At 41.5% G+C, this 26,368-nt stretch overlaps 1 protein-coding gene across 1 annotated transcript in view; it reads right to left on the minus strand.

Annotated features, from left to right (window-relative positions):
* Positions 1 to 2,740: 2,740 nt before the first annotated feature.
* LOC104129292 (ABI family member 3 binding protein) overlaps positions 2,741 to 26,368 on the minus strand; it is a 157,668-nt gene continuing 134,040 nt past the window's right edge. The window contains exons 52-57 of the mRNA XM_035897581.1: positions 23,807 to 23,918; positions 11,513 to 11,592; positions 10,019 to 10,048; positions 8,835 to 8,996; positions 4,847 to 4,960; positions 2,741 to 2,856 (exon numbers count right to left, since the gene is read on the minus strand). Of these exons, the coding sequence (XP_035753474.1) occupies positions 2,741 to 2,856; positions 4,847 to 4,960; positions 8,835 to 8,996; positions 10,019 to 10,048; positions 11,513 to 11,592; positions 23,807 to 23,918 (614 nt within the window). The remainder of the gene's footprint in view (positions 2,857 to 4,846; positions 4,961 to 8,834; positions 8,997 to 10,018; positions 10,049 to 11,512; positions 11,593 to 23,806; positions 23,919 to 26,368) is intronic.

The following is a 26,368-nucleotide window of genomic DNA, read 5'->3' on the forward strand; positions in this document are numbered from 1 at the left end:
GTGGCCGGCACCTACCAGCCACGGCCTGGCTTCACCCCCCCACCCGGCAGCACCATGACCCCCCCGCCCAGCGGGCCCAACCCCTATGCCCGCAGCCGGCCCCCCTTCGGCCCCCAGGGCTACACCCAGCCGGGACCCGGCTACCGGTAAGAGGCGCTGCCGCCCTGACAGACTCCCGGATTTTTAATTGAGATTCCAAAACTGGAACGAGGTGAAACTATAGCTGTTGATTAAACTCTGCGGGGGGGGAGGGAACGACCCAATGAGTCTTTCCTGCTTTGAATTGTATCCGCTTCCTAGTGTAATTTGGGGCTGGGTTGGTTTTGGGAAACACTACCTACATGTCTGTAAAGTGATCGAAATTCTCGCTTGCCTTGGTTGAAGGATACGAAGATGCTAGTTGGAAGCTTAGCCCACCTATCGGCCTCGTTTTTACTAATACGATGATGTACTAAATTAGAGTCATTCTGGAGGTAAAACTAGATAGGATGTATTATAAATTGTAATGCTCACCTGGAAAACTAATAAAAACCCTGAATCTATTACTTGCCTGATCTTGATTTTAGAATTTTGGTAGTACTGTGCGAGAAAACTGCGGTGGGACAAGCGCACATGCTGGGTGTACAGGTACCGAGGTAAAGATTGGTGCTCGGGTTTGTAGGAGAAGGGACCAATTTTAGGTGTGCAAAGGGAGAAATGTCGTGAACGCGGACGGCTTTTGCCGAGGTTGCGCAGCGGGCGATGGCTCTGCGCTGTCCGCTGTTACTGCCTGCCACATAACCCTTCTACCAAACGAGTGGCGACGGAGCCATGGAAGCTTGGAGCCCCTTACCCATGTCACCTTAACAAGGGCAAGGGGAGAATTGGTTCAGTACTTGAAAATTTAAGTGAAATAAATAGGTATTTTTAAAAAAGAACTCCTAAAAAGGAACAACTTTCCACAGGTTCTTTTGCCACCCAGAAAAACCTGGGAGTGCAGTTCTAGAGGCTCGATTCTGAGCCAAGAAAAAGCAGATCAGGGGCTGTAACAAAGTCAATAGAGCATAGAACAGCAGAGGGCAAAACGTTCTCCCAGTTAATATTTTCCATCTTACGGATTCTAGGAATACATAAAACTAAGTAGGGAATAAAAAAAAAACAAAAAAAACCCAGTGAACTGGAGCAAGCTGCTTAAACTCCCATAAAGGCAAATGAGGAAAATATTCCTACCTTCAGCCTCCTTAAATACTGCTGCTCCCACATTGGCCGCAGCAGCAACTCCCCCCGGCTGTGCTCTCGGGGTGCTGAGCGCCCCGCGCCAGCTGTGCCTGTGTCGGAACGCGCTGCTTCCTGAAATAACAGCGTTTGCCACAGAAACTGCGACTTGTTTTCACGTAAAAGGCAAAGAAAAACACTTGATTAAAAAATATTTTTATTAGGAGTACAGTGTACCTGCCATGTACTTTATAAGGCATTTTCTATAAATGGCTATTTCTACTATATATATATCTGGCTGTTCCTGACCATATTTTTTCAATACATTAGTAATGTAATGAATTAACACCTTTTAAAAAAAAAACTACATCTCTTTATTTAGGTCATAAATGTTCAAGCAGTACAACAAGTAGCTGTGGGAGAGGTTTTAATCAAAGAGACGGTAAAGCCGTTTTAAAGTTCAGTCATCACTGTTTCCCTGTTGTCCCCAATGAACGATGGTTTAAGCCACTTTTTTTTTTTAATAAAACTAACCTGATTATGCTGCTAGAAACAGCTTGGGTTTTCCCACTCATTTCTTTTTCCAAGCCCCCCTGTGCTGTACATACATTCGGCTTTTGAACCAGGACGTCCCAGTCTCTGAAAAACGACGTTTTCATGAAAAGCCACAGCAGCGGAGGCCCAGTTTCTTTTTTTTAATTTTTTTTTTCTTTAATTTTTTTATCCCGGGTACACATGGACTGGTCTGCTTTAACTGGAGGAACCCAAACCCAGCACTGCCAAGCCCAGGGGCGGCGGCTCTAGCGCGGCAGCCGTAGGCTGGACACACGCTTTTGCTGGAGCAGAAAAATTTGAAAACAAACATGGGGGGGGGACAGGGAACCAAACCCACGGACCTGATCCTTTCAAGCTGGACGCGTAGCAACCTACCTCAGCGTGTCGGCGGGAATATAAACTGTTTGTACACCTAAGGAGAAAGCGCTTCAAGTTTACTGGTTGCAGGATATTAAAAACTGTAGGGTCTTTTCCATAATTTATGACTGGGGAGGCATTACAGATCCAACGGGACAGGTAGCTTATGGCACTTAGGTTATAAGAAGACCAGTGAATATTTAAACACTAACACACATTGCATTCCATGACCAACTCTGCCGTAACCGTGCCTTAAACATTTATTACAACATTGTGATCGATAAATAATATACACACCGTATCTTTTAAAATACCATATAAACCATACCTCAAGAATAGGGAGCCAGCTTCCCTATACGTTATCCTACAAACGTGTCCCTAGCCCGTTTGGAATTTTTTTTTTTTTTTTTTTAAAATCTAAAAACAAATTTGTAAAACTGGATAACTACAGTAAGCAGCCTACGCTATTACACAATTAATGCAGTATTGGCGTTAGACTTGTATAAGCCCTTGCACATCAGCAAACTTATTTACGTGCCAGGCATCCCATAAACATTTCCATCTTTGAGCCTGCGCTGGGCGGCCGGACGGGGGTTGGCGGGTGCTGGGCCTTTTCAGCACGTTCATGTCGCAGCTACCATTTCCCAGGTATCGACGTTCCACACTCGTACCAGCGAACGTAGTTAATGTGAGTCTCCCCGCCTATTTTTCCAAATTTGACAGGCTCCTGACGAACTGCCCTGAAAAACCCTGGAAGAGAGCAGGAGGTGCTTTTGCACGAAGCCCTCTGACGGTGCCTTCCCCCGACGGCCCTGTCAAGGCTGCGTACGGCTCAGTTGGTGGCTACGCGAGTCACCAAGTTGCCAACCCGTCTGCCACAAAGACCGGGTCTGTTCCCTGACCAAGGGCCAGGGCCACCTCCTTCCCCCCACTTCCAGCTGCTGCCGGGGGTCTTCTCTCAACCTGAGGCTGCGCCTCCTTGCAAAGTTACAAGGATCACCCGGTCCCCACCAGTCAGCCTTAACGCTCCAGTGAGCCTAAATAAAACTTGACCGGGCTGTTTCATGCCACCGCCCCCTCCCCAAGCCAAGGATCCCAGCTCCTGCTTTCAATCTGTTCTGTATGACAGTGCATGGGCTTCCCATTCAAACAATTAACGTTAAGTTAAAAATGAAAGCGAGCCATTAATGCTGAAGCCAACCCTATCGTTGGAAAAGTATGTGTGGCTAAAGCACGCGTGTGTGCGCACACAGATGCGCACACACACACACACACACAATATTGTGCAACCAACACGCAACAGCAGTCATGACACCCTCCCTGCACTGCAGGTCAAAGACATGAAGTTAATTCTGGTTTGAACAGAACTCGGCTTGCTGCAGCCAGGGAGGAACCGAGCAGCAACGGCCAAGGGCTCTGTCTGTTCTTTCCCCTGTTCCATTCCTTTACCAGAAATGCAAGCTAAAGAAAAGGTGGGGGCTTTTTTTTTGTTTGTTTGTTTGTTTTGTTGGGGTGGGGGGTTTTGTTGTGGTTTGGGTTTTTTTTTTCCTAAAAATGAATGTAGCTCATGAATCCACTCAATTAAACTCAGTCACTGAAAACGGTTTTAAATGTGGTTTAAGTTGGGGTAGTGAGCTTTTACGTAAAAGGATTTTTTTTATTATTATTATTATTTATAAAATCTTTTTTAAAAAAGTTAATCTGGTACAACTGAGAGGTCTGCTGTCCTGGCAACGCCAAACTGGATTCAGACAATCCCTTACACAAACAAAATACCTTTGCAAATGGGCAACACTGGGAAAGGACAAGCAAAGCCCTCTTAAAAACAAAAAAAGAAAATCACATAAGCAAACACCTTTCAGATTGTTCACACACTTTGTTTTCAGAAACACTTGGGAAAGATTTAGGCACCACTTCACTTTAATCTCCCCCACCTACCGCAAAGCATTTCCGTACCGCTGTAAGGTGTTTTATAAGCAGCACCACACACAGGGAGGTTTGGTCGACTCACTGACATTGCACTGAGAACTGTTCTGGTATTTTTCTCAGTAAAACGCTCCAGGACACCCTCAGCGTGGGCCAGTACCCCACAAGGGAACGGAACAGCTCACACTGGCACTGCTGCGAACAAGCAAGGCAGGCATCCGGCCGACAGAAATACGATTTTCTTATGCTCCTACCTGAGCAGCACGGGAAAAGCAGCCAGGCAGGTCGCAGCTGCGTTTAGGACGGCTAGTCCCATGCCTACTTAGACCAGACTGGAATTTTAGGCACCCGGTTCAAATTAGTGCACACGGAATTACTGCAGCGTGAATTATATTTTCCAGTAATAACTTTCTAGTTTCACATTAGCACTAAACAAAGCTGTTTAATGCCCAGCTGATGATTTACTGCACTTTAAATCAACCTTGCTAGTTTGAACATAACACTTCATGCCTCTCTGCAAACACAAATTGGTGGTTGGCTTTAAATATGTAATACCCACTGTGAATAATCTGTTGGAATGTTCTTAACAGGAGAGAGGCTGTTTACTACCTAAGAGAACCCGAGTCACAACCTTCTTTTAATTAAAGTCATTGCTCATCATCAAAAACTTCTCGACTCTCTTCTGCCTGCAAAGCCGGCAGTCCCTCTCCATCGCCCACCTCAGCAGCGGGCGCTAAATCCACTGCCAGGAAAAAGAAACATGCAAGCAAAGGGATTGCTAAGGTTTGCTACAGAGAGCGGCGTAAGGAATTACCATCTTTGACCGGTAGATCTTCTTGCTGTCCTGTCCTTCCATCTAAGAACGAGTCTACGAATTGGCAGTGATCTTCTCCGTGGCCTCGCTGGTCTCCTATGTTATAAAATTTTCCTGAAAGCAAAGCAGCAGCAAAGTTGAAAACCCATATCCAGTTTAGCGAGGGCTATTTCCAAAAGCCACCAGAGGCAATGGGCTGTGCTCTTCACTCTGTAGGGAAGCCAAGGTGAATGCTACGATTCTTTTCCTCTCAGGATCCGTAGCTGTAATTTGAACATTGTGTGCATACTCCAAGCACAGCACTCATGGCTGTAGAAAAAAGTGCCTCAATTCCTGGCCAAAACCTGTGCCTGGATGTATTTTTTTCCCCTCCTTATATTTCACACAGTAGAGTGAAATTCTGTTGCTACCTAGAACCTCATCCTGACTGTATCAAAAGAGAGGCAGGTTTTGCTCATGACTGGTATGGAATGCAGGGCTGCTTCCCCACCTGGAAGCCCCCAGTACCTTCAAAGATATTTTGGTAGCCCACCTCGTAACACAGCCAAGGCCTGTTTTATAACTCTTCATATTTTTACAACAGGCGTGTGCAGGGGATATCCTTTAACAAATAGATGACCTCGGTGTAGCAACTGCTCACCCAGAGCATGAGGTGTGCCCTGGTGTTTATTTGCAGGATCACTTAACCAGATGCTTGACTGCAGCGGAGTAGAAAACAAGGTCTCAAGCGCCCCGTGCAGCGTGTGCTGACGCTACGGGCTGTGCCTACCCTGTTAACAAGAGGACTCGCAGTGAAAGAGTTTTGACAGCAAGAGGTTTTCACTTACTGATCTGGTTTGCAAGACATGAGTAAAATTCAGTTCAGAAGATGGAGGAAAGCATGCTACGTTCTCTTCCCAAGCCTCGGCAGGAAACATTTTCAGATAAACTTACTGTTTTTTTCTAAACTGCTTTCACAGCTCTTGTTCTTAATTTGTTCAACCTTTGGTTGTGAGGTTGAAATGGAAGGTGAGAGCATTCAGAAATAGGCTCCGTACGCAGGTATGAGCTAAGCAGAAAGTCCGGTTGCTCACTAGGTGCTGGGTGTCCTGTAGCCTTGCATCTGCTCCATTTGGGAGATGGTGGAGTGGCTTGTAATACTGCTCCTGAAGGTGCAATTAATAAAAGAGCAGCCTACCTATAAACTCTCTCATATTTTTGTGATCTGATCAATACTTTGCCAAAAATTCTCACCTCCAGTTGATGGCCTCTGCGCATGCAGTTCTTCTCTAGCTTTAGAAAATTATTTATTACTCTCTAGTTTTGGCTGCAGGAATGTTTTTTCCATAGGAGAACTGGTCAGAGGGAGTTCCTCTCAGCAATTTTTTGGTCTGAAGTTAAGAACATTCAGGCTGCCCAAAACGGCGCTTTTTTTTTTTTCCATAGCTGTTGAAGGTCACACTGAGAATTTATTTTTTTCCTCCCCTCAATAAATACGTTTTTTTAGGTGGCCTGCTTTTTTGGAATGCCTACAGCGACTGCTCTGGAGGACTGTTAAATGAGGTCAGCAGTAGATGCTGGTTTATAGAACAGTCCTGGCATGTGTAACATAGATCAGCTTTTCTTCATGAGAGACAGAATAAACCAGATATTTTTATGGCTAACACAAGAACAGTAACTTGCAGATGCACACATACTCTCCCGGCCCACAGCGTAACCGATGCATAATTCAAACAATTGCTATACATAAATTAGCAGCATTCTCAGTGACTGTTAAATTCTTACTGCCCAATTCTTCCCATAATAAAGGAACACACTTAAAAACATGTAGCTAGCGAATGAGCAGATTAATCTTTCTCTTCTGGGGATAGCAATTCTACCATAAAGTAATTTTTTTTTCCTGCAGTGTTTCCTTATGGGTGGTCTTAAGAAAAGCAGATACCATCTTTGTTTTATACGTTGTGAATTCTGCAACACTAGACATAAAAATTTATGCTAAAAACCAGCACGCAAAGACATGGTTGTTGGCCGCCTTATACAACAGCATTTGTACAATGCACCCAAAGTGCAAGACCATTACGCTGCTCAGCCAGCAAAGCTTCGGAGGGCATTTTCAGCGTGAGGTGGACCTCAGACCCTGGCGCAGCCTTTCACTGCCAGCACACGTTGCCCGGCTGGCTGGTGGTAGCAGGTAACACTTCCACTGCCCTCGGGGGCACGGTGAGACAAGGTGTGGCAGTCAAACAGGCTGGAACAGAATTTGGCTTCCAATTGGAAACTTTCTCGCTCGCCTATAGAGGCCCGAGCCACGACAGTCTCACTCAGGAAACGGGGGAAAAGCAGCTTTCCTTCTACACAAATATTTCAATTCTTTCAAATATTGTGACAACCGGTCAGCACTGGTTGCAACAATTCAAGCGCGAGAACCAGGCTTAGCGAGTATAATGAATACAATGTGGCTACCGTCGTCTTTCTCCAGCCAAGTTAAATCACCACCTTTCCAGCGAGAACAAAAACAATCTAATGAAAATAGGAAAATGGGCTCCTGATGTATTGAACTTTTCTCCTAAGATTGAGGTAGCTTTCACTGCAGTGCTAATTCACTTGATTTAGGGTTGCAGTCTAGCCCTGCTAGATTAGCACTGCTATTTCCTCTACTGGCTGGTTTTGGGATACGCCATGCCTCATTGCCAGTGTTTGTCATTTGATCACAGCCCGTTAGTACAGCAGCAGTTGAATGAATGATACCTCTGTTCAAAATAGTCTCTTTTATTCACACGATTGCCAAGCTATTATTTACGTATGAAGTATTGTACTTACTATTAACGACAGGGCTTTCCTTCCTTGTCTGCTCATGGGAGAATGGCGCCATGTGCGAGGCCGGGCAGCTTAAAATTACGTTGGCATGGGCTGCCCTGTGCTCCCCTGCTCTTTCCTCTCCATGTTCCTACATACAGAGACCAGAGCCCTGCTCCTGCGAGGTGCTGAGCTCTGAGATGGGGCAGCTTTGGGTTGTGAAAGTTGATTCTTTCAGCTGCAGTTTCTCCTAGATAATTCAGCCCAATGTGATGAACGTACCCGCCTAACTTGCACTCGGAAGACGTTTCCCATACACAGCTGCGTTATGCTCTTTGTGTTCTTGGTGCTATACTAACGCCATTGCGATAGAGTTATCCATGCAGCTCTGACAAAAGACCTCATACAGAGGAAAGCCAGGATCTTAGGATGGATTATAAAAAGTTTTAACATATTTCTAAGCATGGCTTGTATGATCTACATGAGGCACAAAGTTCAGCATAACTATGAACTAACTGAAAAACACATTTTACAGGCTGTTTCCCCTGCTTACACACAGCATGTGTCACTTGATTCAGGTCTTAAATACATCACACTTCAGTGACCTTAAGACACTGAACAAAACTTGAGAAGATAAGGCCAGGAGGCTGCTGTTAGTAATAAGATTAAATATAAGAAAAAGAAGGGGGGGAAGAGATTATAAGCAAAAATGGGGAATGCAAAAACAAAAGTGTCAAAGCAGGTGAGTAAAACCCGTTGACTAGAGTTGAAGTCACGTAGTTATAAGCCTCACAGTAATGAAGTAACCACATGTTTACCAAATGGGATGGGAATGATTGAGTCTAATCCTGGTCTAAAATTGGGTCCTAATCCTCTAACTAAAAACTATTCCAGGTTACCCTTTAAATACAAATTTGGCACCTTTACAATATATGCTATTCACTGGCAGAGATCCCCAGGATATGAATAGGTACTTAAAATCAGATGACCACCACAGAGAAATAACTCTTGAGTCTGAAAATTCAGGATCAAACACATCAGTGATTACTGAGCACAAGCAGGTTACTGTTTATGATTAATCTCTCTATGGACTAGATTAAACATACCCACTCCCACTTCAGCAGAGCTCGTCTTGTTAAACCTCTTAGTTCTGGAACCATGATATCTTTAAGGTGTGTATAATGTGGACAACACTGGTATGAATGTCTCTTACCTGTAAGTGAATCACTGAGGTATATCTTGTATCTCAAAGAATTGCACAGCTGCACACCTACAAACTTCTTATACCAAGTCCTCTTTACATATTGTTTCCCTTTGCATTCTGAATAGGTGTCCGAACTGAATGGGATTTCAGTCCAGATAGCATCCTTTCCCACTGCAGGAGAGGAAGAAAGAGGCTGAAGTATGATGTTGCATACAAAATTATGTACAACAAATATATTCAAATAAACAGAATTAGGAACCTCGATGGAACAGAATGTACCATGGCACCGGTCACCTGCATTTTGAACGTGAAAGATATTTCAGGGAAGCACCAAGGGCTGCAGATACGACTGATGCAGTGAACTGCTTCTGCTCTCTGTTGTTTGGTGCCAGTTCGGAATAAGCTCATTCTAGGAGCTTTTTAGGGGGGCAGTGTCTGTGTGTTGGCAAAACTCTCGTTTACAAAGTGTGTGATACAGTCACTGTTTTTCAATGGGTTCAAGCCAGGACAGTCAACTTGCAGCAAACTGTATGTGATTTAACAAAAATACACACAAAAATTAAGTGACATGGATTATGTGGAAAGAAACGGTGTCTCAGTGTTTGTCAAAGTGACATCCACTACAAATGAAAAAAGCAGCCCAGTTTGCTTGAGCGCTCTCATCTGTTCTTCAAAAGCTCAGTCCACCTCCCACTGAAGACGGCAAGAGTCCTGTAAGTAGCCTAAAGCAATCAAGTGGCCTAAAGCAGATCTGGATCAAGCCTTCAGAAGCAGAAAGTCGTTCTAAAACACAATGGGAGATAAATAGTATCCTCTGAGATGAGCTCTGTTAACTCACTTAAGAAGTGTGGAGTAACTTATTCATTTTACAGAGCTTTCTTTTGCTTTAATGACAAGGCTGAGAAAATATGAGGCTGTCCTTGGCTCATTTGTGTACATTGGTTTGAAGCCATCCCAGCTGCCATGGGAGCACCGCATCACGTTGATTGCGTTCCGCTCAGGTAAACAAGCAGCCTGGCATGAATTCCTTACCAGGGGTATGGGTGGAAGGAGTGAAATCATGTGTGAATGCTGTTTGATTCCATAACTCATTGCACTGGCTCAGTACAGCCACCCCCCTTGTAAAATTACGCCATCTAATTTCTGAAAAGATTCCCGATCTGAGGACACTATACTGTAGATAAAAGGCTTACTTGAAATCGGCTCGCTCACTCTGGGGTCCGCTGCGGAAAGAAAACAAACATTCAATCAGACACTGTAAAATGAACTTTCCCAATATTTCAATGGAAAAGCATTGGTAAGTGATTTTCTACGGTTGACATAAGCTGTAATTTGTGAAACAGAAAGAGTTTTGGAAGCAAAGTTCACTTTTGTATTAAATTAAATTAAAAGAAACACATTTCTTATGTGAAACTACAGTATCAAAGAGCTTTTAAAAATTCTACTTACAGGACAATACCAGTCAAATACAGTTCTAGTAAAAACTATAACCAGCAAAACCCAATTCTACTGCCTCTTTTTAAAAATTTCTATTTCAAAACATAAATAAAAAAAAGGACCCCTCTTGCCACACAAAACTTGGCTATGAAAGCCCAAAAGTGAGAAATGGATGTGTGCAATTAAGAAAAAATAAAACTGACTGCTTAATTTGTCCAAGCTAAATAGGAGACAGAACACAAGCCTTGTCATTCATGAAAAGTGCACTTGGCATAAACATTTTTTTTTTCGGTTTTAACAATCTAGGATTACAAAGAGTGTATTCACAGTTTTTAAATGTGTGTGGCATAGTCTGAACTCCTCCCTGACTAATCCCTTGCTCAGCCAAAACTCTCATCCATCAGCAACAGCACTAGATGAGGATTATTATATTATTACACCTGGCTCAAAATGCAGCTTGAGAAAGTCCTCTTAAAAAGGCTAAATCCATTTGGTTTTTTATATGGTCCTTAAGTACTATCAAGCAATAAACACTTCTACACAAAAGATGGTATCTTGCTTGTATAAAGTCAACAAGTCAACTGTAGTTAGCCTCATGGGGAACAGGACTAGGGAAAGCAGAGGCACTCTCTGATTCTCACCTTTGAGTCAGACGGGACTTAACTGGGGAACCAACCAATGGTCAAAGTAGGCTTGCATACACCTCTGTAACGGTTTCACAGGAGAGTAAGCAGGATGGAAGAGGGCATACTGGGACATTGACTTTTCCCAACTGCTATTTCTCAACCCTTATTTCAGCCAAAAGACATCACTATTATACAGCAGCCTTACTGAACAGGTAGCAAAAGTGCCTATAAACACGCCAGCCCAAAGAAAAACTTCATGTTCCCCATCCAGAAGTCATTAATGAGACTGATAAGATACAAAAAGGTCAGGAATATTAATCTTAAATGACTGAGCCTTCTCTACGGATAAAGTTCATTTCTTCATAATGTACACCAGACAAACTCTCTGTGCTCCTGTTTTTTTCTCCTGCAGTCTTGGCTATCTTACATCCTCATGCAATATAGCCCTGATCCCAGGCTGACCTTCCAGGCACTACCGTAACATGCTCAGCAGTAAAAAGCCAACCTGGCTAGTAAAGACCAAGACCAAATTTGCAAGATGAAGCAAGAGAGCCTTTCATATATCCCACAAACATGGATCCTAGAGGCACTGTAGATGAGGGCCAGACCTTTGGAACTTCTTACCTGATTCAGTACTGAATGCCACAACATTGCTACTTGGACCTTCACCAAGAGGGTTTCTAGGTTTCACGTGGAATTCATAACTGGGGAATAAAATAGAAGGGATGAAAATTTTGCAAACCGAGCATTCTTTTACAGTCCGGAGCAAGCAAACTGCCAACACACACCTTGGTGCTATTCGCCTCCTGGAGAACAACAAAAAGGCCTCATTTCTTGCTCTGAAAACACCGAGAAATTCTTTGTCCTAAGTGTGTAAGGCCTCTCTGAACACGTGATTTACCAGTCCTTTTGATAATTCTTTGCACACATACTATTAATGTTTGATTTAATGCACCACTGGTTTAAGTCTGTCTCCTCTCACACGTGCAGTTTCAGTTCTGGCAAAGGTAGCAGTTCAGGTGAGGTCAGAAGCAATCTGATAAAGCAGAGATTGAGTAAAGCATATTGCTATTTGTTTGCACATTTTTCATTCATAAGAACACAAACCTCCAATTCAGTGACTCTCAGGCCCACCAGTAGTGACAGACAGCAGGCATGTCTTCCAGGGCAGGAGCTCAGCCAAGGTAAAGACCCAGTTGCTTGCATATATGTTAATACTAAGTATATGAAGTAACGAAAAGATATCGTTCAACATTTCTTTATCTTTTCATACACACCACCAGTCTGTACTGCAGTTATCTCATGATCTCTTTTCATCATAGGTGTGTTGGGAACCAAACGCAATGCTATGAGAACAGAACAAGATTGAAGAAAAATATCCAAGCCAGGCTCCTCTGCTTAAGCCTCTCCCTCCCCTCAATACTTGATTAACAGTGGTGTACAGGCAAGACAAGGTGGTTTCTAACTCTACAGCTCAGCCGAAACTTACACTTCCAATTAGAAGCTCTGGGTAAACACCTATCAAAAGGCAATTGCAAACCAAAAAACATTATGCAGAAGACACCAGAGGGATGAGGCAGGAAAGAGAGTTACAAGGGTGGCCACTGGACATCCTACACCAAGGTCAGGGCTAGGAACAGACTCTGTATTTCCCTCCTCCCAGCACGCACTATCCCAGCAAGCCGCTTCTCAGCTCTCCTGCCTGGCAGCACCTGGGAATTTCTCACTGCTCAGCAACAGATCAGTGCCTCCCTGTAGGACCTGCATGCCCTCCATGCCGAAGCACCCTGATGGGTAGTGTGTATAGACCCACTCAACAGCACCCTCTCCATGCCTTCCCCATGAGTTATAAGCAATAATCTGCCCTACGCATGCCACCTACAGAGAGACCTTTCATATACTTTGAGGGCATACATGGTGAATCTCTCTTAACACAGACATCCACAGGACACGAGTCAAAAGGGCTGCAGGCCTGGAAAATGGACCCTAACTTAGAAACTAAACCCAGAGCAAAATGAGAATCCCAGAAGTGGGCCATTAAATATCCAGCTCTTGACTTGTGAAGGATCACTTACCAATGTTAGCTTGGTAGCTCATGACTATAACATCGCATTGTAACGTATTGCTGAAATTGTTTCCAAACAGCGATTTTCTAAAGAAAAAAAACCCCATACCACTCTCTGCATGGTTGGAAATTTGTAAACTCCATTTGCAAGTCCCAACAAGAGACAGAATAATTCAATCCAAACTTTGGATTACCTCTCATTGCTCTTGGCTCCTGCAAAACCTGAACAGCTCACTAATTAACCTCAGTGGGCTAATCGTGCAGTACCAAGCAACTGTTTTCCATCCACAGTACTTCTAAGACAATATTTGATTTTGAAATTGCTGACATAAGCAATTGCCTTTATTTCTAGGGTTTTCTTTTCTTTTTTAAGAGTAATACTTACAAAGCACAGTATGCTGAACAGATGCATTGTGGATATTTCTGGATATTTCTACATGAAACGTGTGCTTCTTTTGAGCTTTAAAAAGTCTAATTTGGAGTAACATGCTGCAAGACCATTTTGATCAACTAATATTACCCTTGTGTAGGAGGGAGACATTTTGTTCATCAATGACCTGGACGAGGGGACGGAGTGTACCATCAGCAAGTTTGCTGATGACACAAAACTGGGAGGAGTGGCTGATACACTGGAAGGCTGCGCTGCCATTCAGCGGGACCTGGACAGACTGGAGAGCTGGGCGGAGAGGAACCTGATGAAGTTCAACAAGGGCAAGTGTCGAGTGCTGCACCTGGGGAGGTCAAACCCCATGTACCAGTACAGGCTGGGGGCTGACCTGCTGGAAAGCAGCTCTGCTGAGAGGGACCTGGGAGTCCTGGTAGACAACAAGCTGACCATGAGCCAGCAATGTGCCCTTGTTGCCAAGAAGGCCAATGGTATCCTGGGGTGCATTAAGAGGAGTGTGGCCAGCAGGTCGAGGGAGGTTATCCTCCCCCTCTACTCTGCCCTGGTGAGACCCCACCTGGAGTACTGTGTCCAGTTCTGGGCTCCCCAGTTCAAGAAAGATGAGGAACTCCTAGAAAGAGTCCAGAGGAGGGCAACTAGGATGATAAAGGGACTGGAGCACCTCCCCTACGAGGAAAGGCTGAGAGAGTTGGGCTTGTTCAGCCTGAAGAAGAGAAGACTGAGAGGGGACCTTATCAACACATACAAATATCTTAAGGGCGGAAGTCACGAGGATGGAAGCAGTCTGTTTGCAGTGGTGTCCAGCGACAGGACTAGGGGCAATGGGTGCAAACTGAAACATAAGAGGTCTCAGTTGAATATGAGGAAAAACTTCTTTCCTTTGAGGGTGACGGAGCACTGGAACAGGCTGCCCAGGGAGGTTGTGGAGTCTCCTTCTCTGGAGATATTCAAGGCCCGCCTGGATGAAGTCCTGTGTAGAATGCTCTAGGAGAGCCTGCCTTAGCAGGGGGGTTGGACTAGATGATCTCCCGAGGTCCCTTCCAACCCTTGTGATTCTGTGATTCTGTGTAATAAATAATAAATTAAATGGGAAGCTCTAGACACAAAATCTTTTTCAAGATCAACCTCAAATTGTTTAAAAAAATACATGCTTTTTAAAAATTGGATCTGATCAGTTAATATTCACATTGGTCATGTGGTACAGTAACTTTTTTGGTCAAGTATTCTCATCTGGTAGGAAAGGTCATTATCCAGAGAACTGTAGCAGAGCAGTTGGAGAATTCTTCTGAGGAATCACTGAAGCATAAATGAAGATTTGCTAATATGTTGGGTGTTTTGAAGTAATAGCTAGAAGGTACATTTTGGACAACGTACAAATTAATGCCTGCTTAGAGGTAAAAGACTCCAAAGAAGTTTTCCTGCTTCCTTCACAGCAGGAACACCTTACCTAGAAATATTATTGTAATTTTGATCATTGATAGCTAAACATGGCATCTTCTACTGCTTCACTGTGAGTTTATGGTTTGACCTTGTGGATGATAATAATCTGTTTCATGTCCCTTTGTATGAAATCAAAAGGGAAATAAGAAAGCACTGCCTAGGATTCCTGACATAGAGTTTTTTGATTCCATAGGATTGGCTACAAGGAAAGGACAAAACCCGAGCAGGTGAAATGCTCTTACGGAACTGGGCTGGGCAGCCACAGGGACTTGGAAGGTAGTGACTCAGGCAAGTGTGAACTAAAGATAGAGAACTACAGTCAGCATATCTGGACCTACCTGAATATGTAAGGGTCTCACAGAATTTGCAAGCCGGATTTACATGCCTCTGTCAGGCGGAAAATCACAAGCTGGACAAGACAGTGGAGGATTTTGAAACAAATTTAAGTATTTTTCTGATTTTTGTACGAATATATTGTCCTCAAGAGCTGTCCTCAACCCTACTTTGAGTTGCACCAGGCAACATTCTTCATAGGAAACAGTCCAGCTCCCAAAAGACTTAAGTCGATGAATTTGGACTCATCAATTTTCTAATGCCATAAAAAGACCAAAACAAGAACTGAAGACTAAATATTTTCCAAGCAGTGTTTTTCGAATTGTGGTCTAGGGACCACTAGGATCTCTGCAAAATATGAAACCACAGTTGGGAAAATTATGGCAAGATTGAAATAAAGAACTAATATACACACAGAGATTTTAGCTCACATAAACATATAAATAAAATTGGAGGAAAATAAAAGTCGTAAAGAAATGTCCAAACTTTAGCACAGCCAATTAGGGGAGCCTCCTATTAATAATGTTAAAGGGCAAATTTTTTAAACTAAAATATATACAATTCTACAGTTTTGTGGTAGGTGTTTTTACAGGTGCCCAAGCATCACAGGCTCCTTTCCTCTGCCAGATTCAGTCCTGAAACAATAGCAGTGGCTGCAACAGTACAAGAACAACATAAAACTGCTTTTGGACATGAACTAACTAGTTGACTGAAAACTGAAAGGATGGAAGAAGAAAAGTTAGGCTGAGCTTACAATTTGATAGAGTTTACAGATCTAACTCTAATTTTAAAGCCATGGTGTGGCTCTCTTCACAGAAAACCATTTTAAGTCTCTCTTTTTGTGTCTCAGGTGAAAGATCTGAAAAATAAATATAAAATAGTGAAAAAAGGGTACCTGCTGCAATCTTATGTGCTTCTACACAAACCACGGGGGGGGGGCGGGGGGGATAAGCTTAGGGATTCAAGAAGGTATGTAGGGCAAAGTTAATAAAGGGAAATAAGAAAGCTATATAATGATTATCCCATGTCTACCTCTTAGCTAGACTTATTCATGAGAAACTGGAGTCCATATTCCATCTTTATATTGGTGTGCCTATGATGCCAAAAACTCTGCTACCCAATATATGATATTATATAGATAGATATATATCTACCATGTGTCACACCTCTAACATCTGTAAGATTGCTATCCTACAAACTTTGGAGACTAGGCCTCCCAAATCCTCCCAAACTGCATAAGATAATAAGAGCCCTTGTGCAGATTAAATGGACTTGACTTACAGTAATTACTGTGCAGAGCGTATTTTTCCACCATAGGAAATTGCTATTCCACATGGAACTTTGGCAGACGCAGCTGCTCCTGCATTTTTCAAATCATCCAAAAGGAGAAGAGTGAAGATTGCAGAGCTGAAAATAGGTGAAGAGAGATTTTCACCATAATAGGAGGACTGCAGCAGCTAAGTACAGTCCTGGGACTTCAGATCAATTGCCGCGGAGATGCTGGTGGTTAGATGACAATCATGCAGGACTGTCTCAATGTATAGAGCTTCTCTGTCTCTGCAGAGTGTGCTTGCCTAGCACCATGATCAGACATAGCAAATAAAACTAGGTTTAAGAGAAGGGAACAAAAAAGAAAGAAAAAAAAAAGTACTGGGCTTGTTTGAGGAGTCTTTCTCCTAATCAGGTTGGAAGAAAGGTAGAGAGAAATGGGAAATGCTTACCCATGAACCCTGACATCAGCAGCAATTTAGTACAAAAATCTGTTACTTCTGTAATAAAGGGTACAAAACTCCAGCATTTTCCTGCCATTTTCTGCATTTTTCTGCAACTTTCACTGTAGTTCTCATCTTTTGACCCTTGCTGTTAACAAAAGCTAAGCTCTCTGCATTGATAGATTTTTTTTTTTCTTGTATGCGATTAGCACATTTTGGGTGCTAACACCAATACAAACCAGTACTAGATAATGGTAATAACAGCATGATCAGGTAGGTATGAATCACTGTGTATAAGTGCACAGAAAGCTTATTCAGTAGAAGGTTGAAGACTTACTTGGTAGGGCCTTTGAGTAAATGATAGTAACATTCTCTTTTTTTTGTTTCATACCTTCTGTAAGACATATGAACAAACTTTTGAAGGCAACCATCTGCACACTTTATAAACCAATTTGGTGCATGCATGTGTCCTTCACATTTCACATTAACTTCAGAGTTTTGTTTGGTTGGTTGGGTTATTTGGTTTTGGTTTTTTGGGGGCCTTGGATTTTTTTTTTTTTAACATTTCCTGTTATTTATATTCCTCAAGAAACCTCATGGCTGAAAATATACTTTGCCTTGGGACACAATCTAACTGAGAAGTCCAAAAGAGACCACTCAAAATATTTTTAAAAAGGAGTAAAGTATATTTGAAATCACCAAACTACTTAACCAGGCAAAGGGTACTTTACAAAGCTGTGGAATGCAAGCATCTCAGCTTTTTGCTTCTTATTATTACCTTTTTTCTGTTAAAAATCTACACCAGCAGGCTGGTGGGACACATCCTCTAATGGCTATCTGAACCTCCCCAGAGCTATTTGGCTCATCTCTGACTACAGTCTTAATATTTTTCTTTACTGCCTGCCAATTGCTGCCAACACAAACATGCATGAGAACTGTTTTCAACCATTTTCAGACTCTTTTTTGAAGGCTTGTATAGAAATCAGTGCTGCAAAGTTTCCTGGACACTAGTGGTATGTGCTATGAACTTAATTGCCCTTAAACAAACCACCAGAATGAAAGAGGAAATGTACACCTAGTTTAAAAAAAAATATTTCAAGATAGGGCAGGGATACACAGAAATAAGAACTACATATTTTGGCAGAGAAACCAGCAGAAATAGCAGGAAAAGTCAAAATGATACTATATCAGATGACTGGAGGACTTAAAAAAATAAATCAATTTTAAGGAGTTAGAAAACTCCAAAACTAGTAAAAAAAAAACCCCTAAAATTCCTTTGGAAATGTGAAAATAGAATTGGAAGCAAAAAGATAACAACATCTGCATTTAATATTCTAGGCTAGGAAAGGTCCATGAAAAAACTGCAGGTCAGTGAAACCTATTTTAACAAAGGAGAAAATGCAGACGAGCACCATCATTACTACACAGAGACAGAATGAAAAAACCAAAAACTAAAGTAAGCCTGTTTCTACCTCCGGCCTCTCAAGGTTTATTACAAACAAGCACCTTAAGGAGGGAGACTGAAAACTGTGGTTAATGACCTTACCTTGACTCACACATGGGAGATCTTGCTTGACTGTTGTCATAGGAGAAGTTACTGCACTACTTTCTTTTTAAGGCCAGTTTTTAATGTAACACTTAGAATAGCTAAAGAGCACAGAGTCCTGGGTATGCCAGTGGAACTAGGAGCTGCAGGGTGAGCAGCCCTGTAAGGAAACTCAAAACCAAGAGACTCGTATGACAAGTTAGACTGACTATTACAGGTCTCTCTCCTCAAATGATTGCTTGGAAGCTAGGCTGTAACTGCTTTGACTAAAACGATCAGTCTTGTGGTTTGGCTTCGACTGTTTTCCAAGTGGAATAAATAGTACATTTCTCAAAAAAAGGTGGCAGTTTTTTCAGTATGAAGATTACACAATTTCCATGTGGAGGATGGACTATTAAATTGACAGATTAATTCATACTAGCGCATCCCTATCTCTCTTCCCCCTCCTCCCCCCCCCAAGAAATGAATGACATTTGCATTAACATACAAAACAACTTCGGCCTTCATTAAATAAAATGGGCAAAATTGAGTTTTACAAGATCAGAAACTAGCCCTAAGATACAATCATACAATAATTTACGTTGGAAGTGACCTACGAAGGTCATCTGGTCCAGGCCCCTTTTCACAACAGGGCTGACTTAAAAGCTACATTAGGTTGCTCAGGGTCGATCAACAAGCACAGTAGTTACAGATGTTCATGCTTGAACAATAGAGTAAAAACTGAGTAGCTCAGTACTTGTTCAGACTAACTAGAAGGAAGAAGGATGAATGGAATTTGGCTATTTCACTCATTTAACATTTAAATGACTAACTGAAGGATAAAGATGGCAAACACTGCAGAAAATGTGGTGTGTGTTTAAGTGTGATACTGAAAAGAGGGCTGAGTGAAATGTGACCTGGACTTACTCTAAAATTCTTTGAAATAATGTGAAGGGTAACAAAAGCTAACTACAGGACAAAGTTGTAATCAACAGCGGTGTATGTGTGATGATTAGATCACAGAAGCACGTATATAATAGAAACATTCAAGCAGAAGACATTTATAAAACAAGAGGAAGCTTTCCTCTTCAGGCACCCATTAACTATCTGTGTAAGAAGGATATATATGGTTACCTAGCTCACGTAGCATAAACACACTACACGCTTTGAGAGATTTCAGGTAAAAGTCACAATCAAAAGCAAAATATCTGATAAAAATGAAACAGAATTCCAGATTGGATCCAGACAGCAGCTTAGTGCCAGGAACAGTAGCAGTTTCAAGAACCAAATAATGGATATCAAGGTTTGAACTTTCCAGGTTGGTTAAACTATCAGAAGTTTCCTAAGATGTGATAGGGAATTACTGCAAGCACCATATTTGTCAATTCTCCAGGTGAAAAAGAGACTGACGTACTCATCCTGTAAGGATCTTTTAAATGAATGTGATGCTGTCAACTGTCAGGCATGCCTTACTGTGAGAGAATGGCACGGATACAGTGTGCCTTTTTTTGGGCAAAAACCATAGGTATGTCAGCGCTCCAACAAAATCACATTGTACAGGAGCCTTTAGAGCGCTTTTAAAAAAAAAAAAAAAATCAAGCAGTTGTGTTGGAAAGCAGCTGACCATGCCCCACATTTATTTGAAGGATATATGAACTCACAGATGGATTTTCAAATCACTATTTTACTTTCATCTAAGAATCTCGATGTCTTGCAATCAAGTCACCAAGAACACACAAAGCTGGCATATATAAGACAAACAAGAAATATGACAAACTGCCCTAATATATACAACTTTATTTGTTTAAAAGTGACCCTCACAAGTTGTTGTATGCCTATGGAAGTCCATTTTCATTTCCATATTAGCATGGTATCAGTCTGTTAAAACCAAATACTTGGTAACTGTACTGAAAGTCAGAACTCCTTCTTTTTTTCAGCCAGAGTGTGTTTTTTGCTGGATCTAGTCACTTTTCAGACAGCTAAATGGACACACAGAACACGATAATCCTCTGATTCAGAGAAATTTGTATCCCATTTAACTTCTCTGTTTGTACTTACTGACAGTTGCAGTCACACATGCAATTTTTCATGAGACTGTAAGAGCCTCTCATTGCTGCCTCCCTAACACTGTCCAAATTTCTTAAATACTCAAAGTCTGGCCATTAGCTCCTAATCTTTAAAAGCTGCCTTGTCAAAAGGCCAGCTCAAAGGAAGACGGGTGTCTGACTTACTGCAGAGCTTCCCAGAGGTGTAGCAGTATGACCTATTTGAAAGAATAATGTAAAAAAGAAAAGCAAACAAACAGCATGATCTGGCAGGCTCAGATGCAACCAGTTTTTCCCTGCTGCTTGTTCTGCCCCCTTCACACTGGAGTGTTGTTTGTCTTGCTTCCCTCCTGCTGGATGTGGGCGATTAACTCTTTAGCTTCTGGGCCAGGCACAAACATATCCTACCTGATTTATCTCAAGGGGATGATAGACCTTGGGCAATGTGACTGCAGACCATCTTTGTCATGTACTGCTCCTCAAGAGCATACATCTGAAGAATCACAGGCTTGAATGGTCTTGCTGCTGTAAGATCTTTCTGATTTAAATTTATGCATGGAGACTGAGACATTCACAAACATTTTTATTCCTTTTGGAAAGTGCTTAGGTCTGTCTGATTTAGGTCTGTCCTGAACTGTTGTCAGCTCTGGATGCGCTGAACTTTCAGAGCAGCATAGGGGATTCACACAACCTCACTGATGGCTTCAGGAAAGCTGGAAAAAAATAGACTCTCAAATTCAACTTGTCAGCTTCTCCAAAGTGTTTCAAGGCCAAGAGGTTCTTCCCCAGTTAATCCACGTTCTGCTACTAAGCATCTCTCTTTCCATATACTTGCTAATAGTTTTGTAGATGTTGATCATTTGCGAGAGGGATTTCTTTTTCCTCTTCCAAGTTTCTTTTCCAGCTCCATTTCTTCTACAGCTCTTTCCTTTAAGGCTAGTTGTGGAAAAGTCTGCTTTCCAGTCTTAATGTATTACTTGATGATTTTGCAGGCATTTCAGGGACTCTGTTAATTAATTTATTGAGCTGTGTTTCATTGTGTCTCTTCCTCCTATTTTCAGTTTTGTCCACAGGTCCATTTTCTTCATCTAGTGAACAATCAGCTCCTCGCAGACAGGAGACTTTTATTATGGACATATGCCATTCCTTGCAGCACTAATACTGTCCACCTGATGCCAGCTGTCTTAATCACTTTCTTATTTTCCCTGAATTTAGCATGGCAACAAGCCTGGATTCAAATGGTAACAGTAACAATTTCTTGTACTTCTGCCAAAGCTCTCAAGGCGTCCTCAAAATTAGGAAATACATATTTTGAAATGGGAGTTTAATTGAACAGAGCCACTCTGAGAAGGACTTTACATCCTTTAAACCCTGTGACACTCAAGGTATAAAATGCACCATGGCAATTTATATCAAAGGTTTTAAATTTCGGGTGATGGCCTCCTGAATCCAGAACGATTTTCACTGTCTTTCCCTTTTGAGGTTGGGGGGGGAGGGGGGAATAATAGCCACCACCCCATCAGTCGGTACTGACCTTATAGCTAGCTTCTTTTAACAAAATCCACACTCCAAAAGACAGCTTTTCTCCATGGCCTTTGGTCTGCTCTTGCTTACCAAAGCCTGAAATTCCTCTCATAGGATTGACAGAATTCTTACTAATTGAAGTTAAAAACCATCTTATCTGCTTCTGCATAGCTCCTGCATTCCTTATGACCTTTCCAATGGTTCTGGCTGGGTGTCCCTGCCTCCATCTTGCTTCCTTTCTGAACAAAGAGCACTCTAAAGAAGCTTTTCTCTTTTGGCCATCTGGACATTGCTGTCAGCAACAAGTACTTTACTTTGCTTCCGTGTCTTTTCTACACTTCACTAAATCCATCCCTTTTCTGTCACCATATGTGACAGAAAGACATGAAGGAGACATGAAGAGTTCAGATGTGTAATGGGAGAGAATCTCATTAATAATACACAGTTCTTTTCAAGGATGTAGCTGTATTATTTCAAATCAGAACTGAAATGAAAACACAAAGAGCATAGCCTGACAAGTTTAGCAGCACCTACTGCTTTTCTCAATCACTGCTCCAAAAATATATTCTTTTGCTGTCTCTTCTAAGGCTTTTCAACTTATTGAGGAAGAGATTGAGGAAACTGATGCTTAGCGTCCAGTTGTATTGCCAACGTATTCTCATTGCCTCTTAACAAGACAGAACAACATAGCTGCAGTTTACACTTTCACAAGCCACGTGCCTTTAAGAAATAACAGAAATATTCTTGACGCAATACACAGCAACTCTAGCCCATCTTATCGCTTTTAGAGTCTCTCAAAAAAGCTCTTTTTGGGTATCACCATTTCCCCTAGCTTTAATTTTCTGATTTCCTTCACATGTCCACTTTCTGCAATAGTTCCTCATTCCTCCTAGGAGCTGCTGGTCACAAGTACATAAACTAAGAACCAACATCCCAGATTAAACCTCACACGTTACCTAAAAATAAATGTTCAAGATGGGTTCTATGTAGAATTTTGCGCTGTATTACCAATTTAAGGATAATAATAGAAAATTTATCTGAAACAGAAAAATCCAGTTATGAAAGCCAAATGGATGGTCTTACAGGAAAAAAACCCGCGTCATTCATTAACTTTCTGATGCAATCAATAAGCAACACAAACAAAGGACAAATGGTTTTCTTCCCTGCTCTGAATTTTACCACAAAAAAGAAGAATCATTTTTTTATGGGATTTTCTTTTTTTTTTTTAAAGAATGATAATGCTTTTTTGGACTAGTTGCATGAGATGTATGCCATCAAATGGAATTCACTAACCCATTTTTAACTTGCCAGCTGTTTCAAGACACTGAAAGAAAACTACATACACAGGACAAATGTATCTTTCCTTTCCATGGTGCAATGCAATAGCTAAGCTTCATACAGTGGCCCAACTTGCATTCCCATATTTGAATGAACATCCATCTAAATAAGCAAGCAGCCTATGTCAGTTGGGCTGAGCATCCTTAAACCCCAGAGAGAGACAACTGTACATATAAATCTTGATCTCATGTATCAGGTTAATATTTTTTGTGTTCACCTTGTTTCTTTATCTGCTAAATTCAAGAGATTTTTTGACATTTTTTACATTTGACTGTTAATCTTTCTGATAGAACAGGTCACTTCTGCGGTTTGTCCAGACCATAAATACTCCTGGAAATTGCTTAAAGATTCCTCAGATGTGTCTTATCTGTTAACTTAAAAGAAAGCAAAACCAAAGCATACCTTTTCCGTATCAGAACAGGAGTAAAACCAATTTGCGCTTATATACATATGTAATTTCATTTGAACTGGCAGACAGTTGACAGTCTAAATTAGTTGACTTAACTTAGAAAATTATTTTATTTAATTACCTTGTGTCAGGTTTCAGGTTTTCCACAGTAGAATGGGTTTGATTTGTAGTGATAATTGATTTCTCCTTTTCACCATCACTTGCTCCATTTTCAGTTGACACAACCTCATACTCTGGAAAGTTACAGTAAAAAGATATTTGCTTAAATAACAGCTCTTACTTGAGCTTCTTCATTGCTCTCCCTTTTCTCATCTGATTTCCACTCCTACTGTCTAATAGGCTGAAAGGACATCTTGTGTGAACCAGTCTGGACATTATTATGCTACAATGGTTAGGAAAGAGAGATCCAATTCCTGATAACTGAGTGCCTTGCTCCTCATCACTCCTCATAATTCAGCTATGGAATAGAGGATACTTAACATCTTACCTCTGCCCAAAGGTACACTAGTGACAAAATTCCATATACAAATAAGTATTCTGCAGTTTGAATGAAAAAGTAGCAAAGATGAAAGTATGGTTTCTAAATGCTTAAACCTTGACTAACTTAAAATAAGACCTCTGTTTTTAAGATTTCCAAAGGAAACTGCCCAACTAACTTGGATTGTGCACTTAGGGAATCTGCCAGTTTAGAATGAAATAATTTTGCATAAATTTATTTCTGTATTTATATTATTTATAGAGTCTCACTACCTTCTTTTCATCTCACTGGGATGTATCATCAAGCACATGCCATGCTCTGAACAGGGAATTAACAACAGATGTTTGGGAAGTAGATACCCCTTCTGACATAGCTCTGTCCAAGATATAGTCTCTCTCTAGCAGGCAACCTCTGTCCTGATTCATAACAATCTCTTCTAATAAACATACTGAATATATTGATAATTTTCCCCTCTTCGCAAAGAACTTCACAACCTCCCCAGCCCCTTCCTTTTCCCCTCCTAAAACCTGTCTATAATACCAAGTGAAGCTTTGCTACTTGTAAGTGAGCAAAGGAGAATATTTTCAAAGAACATTTGCAATGAGCATTTAGATCTACAGCACAATGAATAAAGCAGGTATTATACTGTGAGGACAGAGACCACCTATCAACAGCAACAAAACCTCTAGAAAACTACTTTCTTTCCTGTTTTTTTTTCTAATGATACTATTGATTTTCATGTTCTTAACTAAATGCTAGCAAGCTGTAGGGCTTTTTTTTTTTTTTTTTTTGCAAGATTTTTTAGCTCTCAATACAAGGAGACCCATTTGTTGCCAACACAGAAAGATAAAACACCTGCAACGGGATTCAGTGTTAAATAGGAAAAAACCTCTCTTAATTGTTGTTGGACTTTCAGATCCTCACTCCTAGTGCATGTAGAAGATGTGTATGTAAATCAGCATACACACACAAATTGACCTGATTTTGACCTCAACCGTGCAACTGTCTTCCTTTGCACTCTTCTATGCAAAAAGCAGCTATCAAAACTGCTGGGGTAAATTATGTAAGACAATGCCATTAAGTGGAAGTGAAGAGCAGCCCTAAAAAATTATGTTCTAATATTCCAAGCTTCTAAACCACAGCAACGGAATCTGAGCAATTATATACATATATGCGCATGTGAATTTTAGACTTACTGCAATAGTTTCAAAACACACATCATCTTTTTATCTTTACCTTGTAATCGACTCAGTTATTCAGAGCATATACAGAGAAATATAAACTTTAGAATTGGTTTAAAAGTATGTCAGAATGTCAGCATGAAGGAAGGAATTACTGCTCATGCTGAAGATTTCAAAATGTCCGTGTTCACAAGTCCTCCCCCACAACAGTCACCCATGAACAGCAAAAGACCAACTGCTGCCTTTTAAAAACAAACTCATGGACCTGCAGGAATAGGTGTCTCAGATGGGGGGGGGGGGAAACTAAGTAGAGGGCTTTTACTTTACAACATTTCTTCAAGTGGGACCCCAATGCAATAACCAAAGACATTAGCGTTGATAGTTGGTATGTATTTGTGTAAAACATATCTGTGTTTTCTCTCTATGCATTTCCTTTTTGGAAAAAAGGCTTTTCCTATATAGCCACCAAGGGCTGAATGAACCACGGAGAAAAAACCCAAAACATGCAAAACCCCTTATTTGCCCTAATTAAGCCTCATTAGAGAAATTAGGTTTATTAGGAGGCATGGGAGAGAGGGTGGATATCCACTGCCTTAGGTACATCCAGATAGAGAATGAGTAGGTAATTTTACAGCAATTCAATCTTTCTGCCTTCTGCCAGCCCCAAGTCAATATGTGATTTGAACTTTTTAATTCATTCAAGTTGGAAAAGAGAACGCAGCACATGTGAATGGGCATGCAAACATGTGCACGCACATACACACGCACACACAAAGAACTATCGAGTGTGTCCAGTACCTGCTCGTTACTCAGTGCACAGGACAACAAACAGCCCTACATTTCTGTAGCAACACAACAGGAGTAGAAGAGCACCAGTGAAATGGTCTTGGTTCCTGACATTTGCAGCCTTTATGAAAAGAAGGAGGTAAGCTTGATTGCTGTTTTGGTTATTATTTGTCAGACCTTTCCATTACAGAAGTACAATTTTGTTTTTAGGAATACCCAATACAATGAAACCCCTTGT

The sequence above is a fragment of the Egretta garzetta genome, unplaced genomic scaffold (genome assembly GCF_000687185.1).
Source record: "Egretta garzetta isolate BGI_Z169 unplaced genomic scaffold, ASM68718v1 scaffold367, whole genome shotgun sequence".
NCBI lineage: Eukaryota > Metazoa > Chordata > Aves > Pelecaniformes > Ardeidae > Egretta > Egretta garzetta.